General features: G+C 37.0%; 1 protein-coding gene across 2 annotated transcripts in view; it reads left to right on the top strand.

The window, feature by feature from the left end:
- Positions 1-13,810, top strand: part of HDAC9 (histone deacetylase 9) — a 460,923-nt gene that overhangs the window by 66,507 nt on the left and 380,606 nt on the right. The window contains exon 1 of one of the 2 annotated variants that reach the window (XM_032684274.1): positions 1,436-1,495. The exons of the other annotated variant lie outside the window; for it this stretch is intronic. Within the exon in view, the coding sequence (XP_032540165.1) occupies positions 1,480-1,495 (16 nt within the window). The 5' untranslated portion in view covers positions 1,436-1,479. Of the gene's footprint in view, positions 1-1,435; positions 1,496-13,810 lie in introns of those variants that run through there. 2 annotated transcript variants of the gene reach the window in all.

Raw genomic sequence — 13,810 nt, 5'->3', positions numbered from 1 at the left:
AGCAAATGGGCCTTGGTGATATGCAGCTGGTTGCTGTTACTGGGAAGATGCAACAAGAATTCTATGGGAAATGACCTTCTGTGAAAGATGATAGTGGTGCTTGTGTGATAGACTTTCATGGGTACATTGAAAGTTCTTACAAAATGGCTTCTCCATCGTGTTAGATGGGCAGTCCCTATGGATGGAAGAAAGAAAAAAAGCAAGAAATGTGAGCAAAAGCGAAGTGTGGCAGTGTCCTGCTGAATGATGGCCAGGTCATTCTTTCAAGAAAGCAAGAGAGATTCTGTAGTCTGCTGACTGGGGCAGGGCATGTGGGCTACGGAGAGGGACATGGAGTGCAGTTCCTTGTGGCCTCAGTCATGTGTTGGCTTTTGGTTGTGAGGGGTATTTTTAGTAGAGAGAGAAGTTGAACTTTGATCTAGTTTGTGATTTATCTAAAGTACTCAAAACACTCAAAGCCCTGGATTGTGTAGGCACTAAACTTTGATGTACTTTACAAATGCCAAAGGAAAGCATTGAGTAAACCATAAGACCACAAATGTAAAGATGAACTTGGGCTATTTCAGTGGCTTAGCTTTAACCAACTGATCCTAATCTGTTTTATATTATTTTAATGCACAGAAACAAAGGACAGTGTCTTAGGTTTTTTCCCAGATGATATTGCTAAAAGTGGAAATTCTTGTTGTTTAAAGGAGCTTACTAAATGAGGACACTGAGATTGTGCTAATTCTTTCAGTGTTCCTTTTACATGCGGTGTTAAACATTGTGTATTGCAAAAAAACATGGCTTTAAGGCAAAAATTAAACATTAATTAAACATAATTATGTAATTTTAGTTCTTTTCTGTCTCTCATTACCCTTGGTCACTTGAAGTGACTATAAAATAATGATATTTTATAGATAGCATCCCTTATTCATGTACAAAAGCATAAATAGCTGCATAAAAACTCCTGTCCATTGGCTCAAAGTGAGCTTGATCAGGTCCGTTAGGTAACTTGACTAATAATATATACAGCTAATTTATTCTTCCGTTCCCACTGATGCAGAATGGTTTGCATTTTATTGTCTTCATTTCAAAGCAACAGTGAGAAAAACTACTGTTAGCTAGATTTTTGTTTCTCTTTGATTTTTTTTTTATTTTATTTTCCCTCCAAGTAAACAGAGACTAGTACTGCTTGGATGTTGTATCTAGTATCTTACTATAGGTATTGAACATCTGGTTTGAAACACTGTAATAAACATTCAAAAGTGGTAAAGTGGTGTGGGTGTTTTGGTTGTTTTGGTTTTCTTTTTTAAACAAACAAAATTAAAAACTGGGGTAGTAAGCTGAATTATGACCCCACGATTAGGTACTGCTGTAAGAAGTGGGAGGGAATAACAGAACCAGCTAGTTGACTAACCACTTCCCTTCATTGTTGCTTTTAATATCAGAACAGCCTTGCTAGCTTTCTAAACCACCATAAGTTACATCAATGAGACCATGTACGCTCTAACTGGTAAGTTCTTTTCATTTAAGATCTAAATTGAAAGTTGAATTGGAAGTGATCCTCAGTGATTGAAAATTGAATAAGATGTATGGCTTTGTGTTATTATCTCGTAATCATAAAAAAATTATGATCCTCTGTGTTGTTAATAGTAAATAAATCTAGACACATACCTGCCGTAGCAACAAACTTCGTGCAGAGTCAGAAGGGTATATTCACTTGACAAATCACGAGCTAACTACCAAAGTAATAATAACAGTTGAAAAAACAGTGCAAGCCTGTAAGGTCTGAAAGGTGTTTTAATTGAGTTTTTGCATGAGTTGAAAAATAAACTTTGATTTCTCTCACAAGTATGAGAGAAACGTGCTGTCTGAGAAGTATGCTGTGCTGTCCTTCACAAGCCAAAGCCTTCTGTGCTGATTACTATTACTACTTTGTGGTTGGAAAATTCTTCTTTGATGATTTCTGTTGCAGCTCCTGGTAGTAATAATTATTGTAGTTAAAAATCCTAAATAATAGGCTAAATAAACAAGCAAATACTTTTTAGTATTTTCACTTTTAAATACACTAAATAACCCAAAGTGAGGTAGTCTTACAGTGGAGAAATATAGTTAAGGCTAAAATAAGGTGGTTTTGTGCTTGTGGTTCTCAAAAAACTGTCAATTAGCCATAAAGTCTGTATTAAGTTCAAGCCTGGTTTCCTGGCAATAGTGCAGTGGAAGGTTCTAGCCTGTACTGGTCTGAATGAGATTTACATTGGATTCTTAGAGTGCAGCCAAAAGTTGTAATAGGGAGTTTAATTCTTACAACTATTTCTCTTTGTCTTATTGATCATGTGGATGTGATGTGGGTAAATATACGCCAAGGCTGGGGAAGGACACATCAGTTCAGAATCTATTTTATAGCGTTCTTTTAGTGAGATGAGCTGAATTCTGTGATCAGTATATGTTTATACTTAATAGCTTTACATGAAGTGTATTAGGAGCTTTTTAATAATAATTTTCGTAGCAGTAAAAGCCCAAAACCCAAACCCAAACAAGCAAGCAAAAAAACTCCAGTGATGGGTGTTTTTCCTTGGGAAGGCATCATTAAGAAGTTGTTAGTATTTTTGGGTTCTTTGTTAATACATTTTATTTTACTGCAAGCTGTCTAACAAAATTGATACTCTATAGTTTCTACAGGATGTATTTACAAAGTGGATGTATTTACAAAGTGGTTTCTATGTATTCTTTTCATATTTGGATATTTACTTTTGAAAGAGGAAAACATTAAGCCAAACGTTTGAGGAGCTTCATGAGGTTGATAAAAAAATAAGTATTCGAAATTTTTATTGTTTTATTTATAATCTCATACTGAAAAACAGTACAAGTAACTCCATGTGAATCTCACACAAGAAAACATGGTGCACTGTGGAGGGTTCAGCTTAGGAGCAACCTTGTGCCTGTCAGCTCCTCTTGCTCTAACATATGGATGTGCTGTAATGAGAAGGCTTCCACATAACTTACCTTTATCTTACCAATATCTTTTAAGAGCCATCAAAGAAAACATCAAGTTGTGTAAGAAGAAAAAAAATTAAACTCTAACAGTAGTGAATAAGTTAGAGCAGTAATAGCTGCAAAAGATGTTGGTTTTTGAGGCCATCCACATCCCTCATCTGAGGACCATGAGCATAATTAGCAATGTTCTTATGAAGTGACAAAATAAGCTTGTTTTGCAGACATCTTAATCATTAATATCGTCATCTGCTCCTTTGTACCAAATTTTGTTGTTGTTATTATTAGTATTATTCTTTTACCTAGTTTTTCAGATACAGGAGATCCCCTTGGAATTTTTCAAATTTTCCCCTCATTCATATCAGTAATAAATTTCATCCTCTCAGCCTTCACTGCACTGCAGTGCTTGATGCTGGATCCTCAGCAAATATACACTGTTCTTAAGAGTCTTGGTGGACTTCTGTCAAGATACATATTACTGAAGGATTTGGTCAATGCTACTTTCATTTCCAACTGAACAGGAATCATGTAAACAGATGATCATCCCAGCTTTCATTACAGCAAACAAGACAATTGGACAAAACCAACCTTATCTTTTCACTGCTCCACCTAGAGCCCCGAGCAACACAATTGCAGCAACCTGGTCTCCGAGACTGCAGGGAGAAGCTCCCGGGTGTTCCCTCTCATGCCTAGCGAAGGCAGCCCCACAATGGGAGCACTAGTTGCATTCTCTTTCCTTTCCCAGCTGCCATTTTTGGGAATCTAATATGTTTTACACTCTGTCAGACCTGGCAGAAATCACTCTATGAATTCAGAGTTATTGTGATGTGGGCCTAACGGATAAGTTTCATTTCCTTAGGAAGCCAGGCTAAAAATATCTTTTTAGGTCTTCTGTGTGCAGAGGAAAATTTTTTAAATGTTAGTAACAGTATTTTTGCAAAATGGGAGGCAAAAAGTGATTAAAAATATGACATTTTAGCCAATCAGTGTGGGGGATCTGCTGTTGAATTTTTAAGGTATTGGGTTGTCAGTTCTTTTTTCTGTTCTCTCTGGCACTGAAATATACTTAGTGCTATTCCTGAGGCCATCTATTTTTGGTCTTAGAAGTAGCCATTATGACTTGGAAGTCTTAAAATGTAATTATCTGTGTTTCCGGAGCCTAACCTTTGGGACCCCAAAGCTGTCCAGTGTTTCAAATCAATGTTTCCAATCCAGTATTTAATCTCTAAGCAATTGTTACATTATGCATTCCAAAATCTGTGATGTTAAGCCTCATAACAATGTAGACTTACTGTTCATATTAACTCTTCAACTGACTATCACTGAAATTAATGAACTTTATTGGATTCTGAATATTGGGGAAGAGGAATTCTTCCAAGTCAAGAAACCTCCTTTTTTTGAGATCTGTTCCCAAGTACAGCTTGCTCTTAGACAGTTTTCCTTCTCTAGTTCAATTTTTTTCTCTTGTAGTTAGTTGTAAGTGAAAGGGTGTGCCAGCAAATGTAAAATAATTCCAGAGTAACTTTTCCTGTGTCATTTCAGTGCTGTGTGGTGTTAATGTTACGGGAAAGGTTGCTGAACAACCCCCAATCCTTCCTACATACACTTTTCTAGTTACAACAGTACTGTTTCTATATCCATAACATAGGCAAAGTAAATAATATTATAAAAAGGCAGGTCAGGCCTTAAAATCAAACTTCTGACTAGAAAATATGTAGTGCTCAATGTCGTTTTCAGTTACTGGCATTTTTTTTAAACATAAATGTAGTACAAGTCAGCATACTGTGTATGACCACTGCTCTGAGTGGGAGGGTATGTTGGCTATTTTAAATAATATTTTTAAAATCTGATCACATAATACTTCTATAGGAAAAAGGAGGTCAGAAGTAGGAATGGTGAGGGAGTCTTTAGTGTTGCACTATGTGTGTTGTCTCTGGAGGCATGTGGGACAAATGAAGCTGTCTCAGATTTCACAGTGTATAGAAGAAGATACTTAGCAGCTCCATCAGAATGTCTCTGTGGCAGTTGCACGTTCCTTTGCTTCATTCATCTGTAATCTCCCTTCCCATCATAGGTATTTGCAAGGTCCACCCTGCATTTTTCATCTTCTGTAGTTACTGTGGAGAGCAAATGACATGTGGGCCACAATTAGAATTTTATTTCATTTCCATGGTGCATTCCCACCTTCAGTGTCTGAGTGCTTATAGGAAATGTAACTTCAGTTGTGTTTAGAGTAAAGGTGGAGTTTGATATTTCCCAGCACTTTTTTTAATCCGAAAGGATGATTGTGGATATGCAGCCCAAATTAGTCAAATTTGGAGGGTTTGTAGCTCATAGGAAGTAGTAGCATTTTAAAGCTTTTCTGAATCTTCTAAGTTGCTTCCTCTATATCTCAGATAATGGCAGCATCATTATGGCAATGTAAGTTTCAAGAGTTAATGAAGAATTTTGAATAATACAATTCACAGAATAGTATGATTAATTTTTTTTTTAATCTAATTTTCTACCCAGTGTTGGCGGAAGATGAAATGGAACAGAATTAGTTTGAATAGTATATAGGAGTTCTGTAGGAACAGAGCTGAAATTGTCAAGTAAAAACTTGAGAATATTTTAATAGAGACTGGAAAACATTTGTCCTATTTGAGTTTCTGCTTAAAATAGCACTTATTGTGTCATAAATATTGGTAAGTCATTGTATTCTCAATCCTAATTTTTTTGTCAAATATTCTTGTATGGAGCACCATCATTGCACATCTTTGTTTGGAAGCAGAGGAGGCAGGAGAGTGTATAACTGTGCAAAAGCTTAAAACCCCCTATATTTACAGCTGGATTTGATATACTATTGCAGTGAAATAGCAGATGCTGACAATTTTCATCACTCTGATGGCTCTTTAGTGTTATATTTTTCAAATTATGCTCAGCTCACTAATGTGATACTCTTAACCAAGGCTGTTACCAGAGCTCTCTTATCTCATTATTTATAATTACATTTGGCTTTGTAAATGAAAACAATCCTGCTGCTGATTCTGTAATTTATAATCCAGGTAATTGTAAATTTTCATTAATTTCTTCTTATTTGTCAGATCTTTGGTGTGCAAAAGATTTTTATTGCTGTCATTTATTTAAGAAATGGTCTTATGTCTCAGGAGGTTTCACTGTCTGTCTTTCACCTGGCATCTATTTGTAAATTCTATGCATATTTTAAAAATAAGACACAAAATTGCAGGAATTAATGCATTGTTTTCGCACAGCAGAAGATACTCTCTGAATAAAATTTGGAAGTAAATATTACAATTAGTTGAAAAACTGTGAACGGCATATTCATTTCATGTTTAATGTTATGATTCCAGTTTCTTTTTTGTCTGTCTTCACAGGGAGAGGAGTGAAGAAAAGAGGTCCATAAGTAAACTACCTTAGGCAGATGAACACAGTATTTAAGAATAAACAAAACTCTGAATTTTAAAGGTGTGAAGTCGTAAGAATGTTTTGGAGATTGCAACCATTTTTTACTCTTTTACAGATTTCTGTTTTCAGATTCTAGCAAGATTGTTAGCTGAGTCTAACATGATGATTTGAAAGGATGAACTTTTATATCAAAATGTATAGCAAAGTGGGAGTAAAGTTTTGAAGTTATGCCAAGAGAGTCCTTGACTGACAGATGAGGATTTTTCTTATGATTTTTTTCCCCTGTTGTAGTGTTTTCCCAGACTGTGAAGAAGATTTTAGACTGTGTGAACCAGATTTATCCTTTCATGTACTCACTCACTCTGAATTGCTGCATTTAGAAATGTTACAGACAGTTGAATGCTGTTTAATAATAAATTGGCAAAAGTTCTAAAGAATATAATCTTTTCTCAGACATGTATTTTTCTGAAAAGGCCATGCAATAGTTCCTTAATGAATATTTATGGTTTAGAACCAAAACCTTCTCTCTCTAATGTCACGCATGTCTACTAAGAATACTTAGTGTGGAGACTGAATTAGGAGAGCTACTTTATTTTCCATGAAGGCATGGCAAAGCTTGGAGTATGTCTGCTGAAGACTGTTCTTCCTTAAGTTAGTTATTTGCTAATTAAGTTATTTTTCATGCTTGAACACATACTTGTAGACCAGAACAAATGTGTGGAAGACTACATACTATTTTACAAAACCATATTTGCTGCCTTGAATTAACTCAAAGTAAGTTAACTTGAGGGGGAAAATATGGAATCATTCCATACTTTGACTTGGGCTTAAAATAACATTTTATTTATTACAGTGTGACTCTTAGACACATAGCCAATAGTCCTGTATAGCCTACAGGTTATATATCCGAAGAAAATAAACAAAGCAAACCTTCTCTTTGACAGAAATGTTGAGTTATCTATGTAGGTAGGATCCTATTAATCTTGAAAAACCCTCATCTTTCAAGTACTTTTCCCTGCAATAATCAGTTCCTCCTGCAAGATAGCCTTCTAGGCTCTGTGTTTGGTTTTATGTGATTCTGTGAGTATTTTGGTTATCTACTCTCTGATTCATAAGGAATTACAGTGAAAGGGATGCAAGCTATATTCATGAAAGTATGGTATTTTATTGCATTTTCCAGAAGACACAGTAGCTTATTTGACAAGCTATTTTCTTGTCCAGATTTTTTCTTTATTCCTATAAAAAATTTACAAAACTCTTTACCCCCTCCAAAATAATAGATCAGTCTCTCCAAATTACAGACCAGAAAAACCCTCAAAACCCACAAAGAGAATAAAAAATATCTTTCATTTATGTTAAGCTCTTGCTGAAACACAGTTTGCAGTAGTTTGGATATAGTGCATTACTAAGTTGCTTTTTTGGGTGGTAAAGGTGCAAATTCCTCTTGGGCCTTTCTAAATCTCACCTGGTTTACTTTGGCTCTATTTTGAATGCCAAAGTATAGTCCTGTACTCCTCAGCAAGTTACTCACTTCTTTCCATTTTCCATTTTAATGAAAAGTAATTATTTCACGTATTTTATGTATTTTCCAATTTGATTTAGCTCATTCCAGTCATCATTCCCATTCAGTTATACATCAGCAAAGTTCATAATCCTGATTCTGATTTTATAGCTGTAACATCAGTAAGTCAATATGTCCTTTTTAGACAGATGTTAGTTTACTGTTTCCATATTGCAAACAGCTGGAAGATGATTCTCGTTGTATCCTGAGATTACAGAAAGTTCTGTTGGTACTATGCCCAAACTAATTGAGCATATTTCTTAGCAGCAAGGGTTCTATGCTATCCTAATTGCAATTAAACTGCTGTCTGTTAGCCCAGGAGGCAGGCAGAGCTTTATTGCATATGCCTTCAGACAGGTTAATGCTGTTGCCATTTACATTCACTGCAACTCTTCTCTTCTGTACCCATCCATGGACTTGTATGCACTTTGATTCTGAATTTTGAAAGAAGGCGTGAAGATAATAATAGATATCTTCAATTAGGCTTTAGATAAATGGCTAGAAAACACATTCTACTAAGGAGATTTTTAATTTGGGAATTTGCCAAGTTATGTGCAGTACAGGACAGTACATACAGAACAGTGTGTAACTGGTGCTTGCCTGGAACCTGAGTCAGAATTGTCTCTTCTGAAGTTTGGCAGTTAAGGTATTTCTCCCTCAGTTTTGCTAGTTCCTTCACTGTCCTTCCCCATGATGGATAGCCTCCATCAAAGCTATTCAATGGTGTAATATACCTATTGTAAATAAAACCAGAAAAAAACCCCAAACCTTATCTTGTCATATTAATGATCTTCTAAACAAAGAACAAAGTCTAAAGTCTAACTACACCTGACCATTTGGAACTGGAGAGGTTTTGCTCTCTGAAAAAAAAAATAAATTTCTAAATAAGTCATTCTTTGTGAAGTTAAATAACTCTATATGCAATAAAGTCATTCATCTAATTAAAATTCATTTTGTTATTACAGACTAAATTAAAATGACAGTGAAAGAACAGCCTCAGGTGTGTGACTGTGCATTTTAAAGTGCTACATTTAATGTTTATGCAGAAGGTTTTTATATTTTAGAAAGTGATTAGCACCTTGGCTGTACTGCTTTCAGGAGATTTTTCTTTTAACAGTGCATAAGATTTCAAGATTTTCTTTCAACATCTGACCTACTTAGGAAAAAAGTTCTGATTAGTACCATGTAATGTACTCCCTCAATTTTGGAAGTGCCTTTGGGTAATGTATTGTAGAGAAAAGTAATCTTATCTAGTAAATGGACCCTATCACATTTTAAGATATAGATTTTTTCCCCCCCTTCTGTTTTCCATGCTTAATTTAGTCCTCAGATGCATCCCTGTTTAATGAATCCACATTCAACTGTTGTGCTTTACTGATAGCTTAATTCTGTTTGCATACAAATTCTTTTCTTCCTTGGCTGATTAAAAAGAAACCGTCCCTTTGAAGTCAGGTGGCACAAACAGAGCCTAACAAGTTTTTAGTTGCAAAATTAAGCTTTTGGTTATTCCTCATTTTCTGAGTTCTGTGAAGCAGTCTGTAGTTAGCAGGGCCTAAACAACTGTGTTCCCAAAAGGCAAAGGTGACCAATGACTGTGGGTTATGCTTCTAGTTAGGGAAAACCCGTGAGCAAGCCAAACACAGATTAGCAGCAACCTCCTGTAGTGGGTTGACCCTGGCCGGATACCAGCTGCTCTCTCACTCTCTCACTCTCCCTCTGCAACTGGACAGAGGAGAGAGGAAAAAACCAGCTAAGGATTCATGAGCTAACAGCTGGGAGAGGTCAATTACCGATTACCTTCGCAGGCAAAACAGACTCAAAGTGGGGATATGAATTAAATTTATTACTTACAGGATAAGAGCCAAAGAGTGAGAAATAAAACAGTCTTAAAAATACCTTCCATGTTCTCCCTCCTCCCCCCAGCAGTACAGGGGGACGGGGAATGGGAGTTACAGTCAGTTGTTGTTTCTGCTGCTGCTCAGAGAGAAGAGTCTTTCCCCTGCTCACGTGTGGTCCCTCCCATGGGAGACATACCTTGATGGACCTCTCCAGCGCGAGTCCATCCCTCAGGCAGCAGTTCTTCCCAAACTGCTGTCCCGTGGGTCACTCCTCCATGGGGTGCAATCCTTCACAAATGAGCTGTACCGGCGTGGGTCCCCCACAGGGGCCTCAAGTCCTACCCGGGATAAACCTGCTCCAGTGTGGGCTTCCCTCTCCATGGGCTGCAGGTCTTCAGCAGGACCCTGCTCCATCTTGGGCCTCCCACGGGGTCACAGCCTCCTTCATATATTCACCTGCTCCACCATGGTCTTCACCACAGGCTGCAGGGCCTCAGCTCCGGCACCTGGAGCACCTCCTCCCCCTCCTCCTGCACTGACCTTGGTGTCTATGTTGTTATTCCCATGTTCTCACTCCGCTCTTCCCTGGCTGGAATTTCCTCTGCACAACAATCTTCTGTCCTTAAATATGTTATCACAGAGGCGTTACTATCACGCTTAATTGGTTCGGCCTTGGCCAGTGGCAGGAAGTCTGTCCTGGAGCCAGCTGGCATTGCCTCCACAGAACAGGGGAAGCTTCCAGCAGCTTCTAAAAGAAGCCACCCCTGTAGCCCCCACAGCTACCAAAACCCAGCCACAGAAACCCACTACTAGACTGTAGTGGGAGCAGGATGGTTTGGAAAGGAGTCCATACTTCCCATTTCTTCCTTTACCAGCCTTCCCATAATGTGGAGCATTTTTTACTGAGATAATAGGCATTCATCTGGGAATTGCTGAGGGAGTTCCTAAATATTTCTCATTCCAGGTAGTCAATAACTACAGGAAAGACACCGCATCCCTAAAGATAAATTTCAGCACCAGAAGTTGGCAGTTATTCCGTTTCTTTCCTTGAATTTCAGGGCTGACAAGAGGAATAACTAACGTCTTAAAAACAAAAAATCTAAAAAAAGGTATCTTCTGCACTGCCTCACTGTTTCAGATGGGACTAACAGACTGGCATGGTGGGTGAGACCTGTCTATTGCCACCAAAATTTGCCTGAGATAAGACTGAATAAATCCCACTTGGTTGATAGATCATGTAAAGAGTCATAAAGTTTTAGGTAATAAATTCTTGATGGTGCCTTTTGTACTTAAAAGTAACCTTCACGGCTTTTTAGCTTTAGACACTTATAAGCTACAAGAGTGATAACTAATTTTTAGTTTGGGATTCTGCCCAACCCTTTTCTGAATTCAGGTGCCAGACATGCATATAAAAATGTGGTGTAGGTGTAGTAGATGATGAACATGCTTAATATCAAAGCTAGAGTGAAGGCTTGGCAAAACTGAGTAAGGCAATGTTAATGTAATAAAATGAAATGCTGTCCTCATAGAACAATCCTACCACTTCAGCCTTTGGTCTTTTTAGAGCACTGGTTCCCAGTTTTCCCTGAATCGTGAATAATGACTGTGAATTCTGAATGAATAAAGCATTGTGGGCAGCCCCATGGTTTGCTCTCTGTGTTAAACTGATGTATAACCCTGGGCATGTGCAGGTCTTGGGTTTGTGTCCTGCCAGCTGAGGTCTGTTTCTTTTCTTTGCAGCATCAGTTTAATTATATTTTCTTACTTACTCAGGGTGGTACCTACAAACTTTTCTCCATAAATATTTTAATGATAAGAAGTACCCTTTTAATGAGACATTAATTCTATTTTGTAACAGTTAAATATTTTCAGTATTGCATACAGTAGATGTTTATATTATTGAGACAGAAAATTCAAAGTTGATTTATTTCTGCTTTTTGGTCTAGCTGTCTGTTTGTGTGGGATAAAGAAATAGTTATAAAGGTTTCTAGATCATGCTCCCTGTATGATATTATGAAGAGCACCATCTTTCAATTTTTGTAAAGTTGGTTGATAGCAATCCTACATAGACATATTTTGCATTTTTTTCCTCAAAGTTACTGCTTGCACTACTGTCAGTGGAGTCAGATGGCAGATATTTGGAGCACATATTATTAGTCTTTAGGAGAGCTGTCTTAGTCTCACCAAGGGACTAGAAGCCTGCAGAGAAAGGTTTTTATTTTTTATTTGCCCTCTTTCTCCTTCATGTATTAACATAGATAAGGAATGCAGTACTGGATTACAGTTATTTATGCATCTTGATATGTGACATCTGTGTTTGACAAATACTTGTCTGCACTGTGTTATCTGCTCTGAAATGCCAGAACAGTATTATGAATTTGGTCATTCACATCATAGAGCCATTCCCTGCTTCGTACTGACAAAGAATGGAACACTCTTTCCTAAACATGGCCTTTCTCTTATTTCACTTTGCCTTAATCATTTTACCATACTTCAAAATACAACTTTGGGCATAACTACTTCTGTTTTCTTCCTCGGTCTAATTGCCTTTAATGGAAATTGATATTGTAAATGATTGTCATTTGTTCATAAGCCTGGCAGTGAGCAACAAAAAGTCTTATCTAATTTGGAGAAGTAAATGAGCATAATGCCAAAGCATTTCAAATAGTATTACTTGCTTCATATTTATATTACAAAAGTATTTTGAACAATGTCACTATTTCCTAGATTTTCCAAGATGGTTACTTTGTCAAAATAGTTTGTCATTTAGTAAGATTGCATTTTCCTTAATAGGTTAACTAAGTCCATGCCAACAGCAGTGGAATATGTGAATTGGTGTCCAGGCCTAGAAGTGCATCTGAAGGACTAGCTAATTAAATCTTTGCTCTTGTAAAATCATCTTCAGTAATAAATGTCTAAGTGTCAGGCTTTATCAGAGAAAATTTTTGTTTTCATGCATTAGGTACAGATTTTTCTAAATGTGGATCCATGCAGGTATTGCAGTGATTAAAAAAACCAACAAACCAACCAAAACAGAAATTCCATGATTATTTATTATAATGCCATTTCAGTATTCAGAGTTGCAGTTTCCCAAAGCAATTTGCATGACTGAAGAAGAGTTGAAATATTGTGAGAATCCTCTAAATGCTGCCCAAACCACTTATTTTTGATTTATTTGACTTGTATAGTACAAGGTAATGATTATGGTGGAAATAGGTGCAGGAATTGGAATTTACATAAAGATTTTCTTTATATTGACTGAACTAAATTTGTGCATCTCTAGGTTCAGTGTATGCGAACGGTCTTTTTTATTCTCTACAGTATTTCACAATGTAGCTGGTCTGACTTTTTTTGCATAGTTTTCTTTGTCTACTATTTCGAGTTCAGGTTTGTAAAAGAAATGTTAGATTGATACCAAATTAATTATTTCAATGAATATGCTAACATTATCAAAATAGATTGCTACAATAGCATGCTCCTCAATTACTTTGTAAGCTAATTTATTACTCAGATATTTGTCAGAAAGGGAGAGCTGAACTTTGTATGGAGGCCTTTTTAATAACTTAATAAAAGTGAAATAACAGACTTCCACAACAATCAGATCTGAATAAAGCAATCAGTTGCGGGTCTGAATGGTGGGTTCTTGCAACAGTGTCTTCATCTGGATTGTACTATACCCCCCAAACCACAGTTCCACTGAGTTCTTGCAACTCAGCTGACTCATGGTCTTTGTGCCCTCTGTGGCACGTGCACATTCATTGCTATAGAGTATCTTCAGCTATGTACAAATCATCTCCTAGGAAATTTTAACTACAAAAACTATTGTATGTGACCATTTGTGCGTCTAGAGGAGCAGTTTACTGACTGTTTGCAAGTGTCTTACCTTTGTACAGTTTGCTTAATTTCGCTGCAGAAACTGCCTGAGCATCTCTCTGAAATGGCCAGAGACTCCATTCAGGATGATAATCAGTGTATTGAACCAGATGAGTTTGTCAGGGCACAGCAGGACCTGCCTGGGGGAATCAGTAGA

The sequence above is a fragment of the Chiroxiphia lanceolata genome, chromosome 1 (assembly GCF_009829145.1).
Source record: "Chiroxiphia lanceolata isolate bChiLan1 chromosome 1, bChiLan1.pri, whole genome shotgun sequence".
In the NCBI taxonomy this organism is placed as follows: Eukaryota; Metazoa; Chordata; class Aves; order Passeriformes; family Pipridae; genus Chiroxiphia; species Chiroxiphia lanceolata.
The sequence above is the reverse complement of the archived record's forward strand: the minus strand, read 5'-3'. Positions and strand labels throughout refer to the sequence as shown.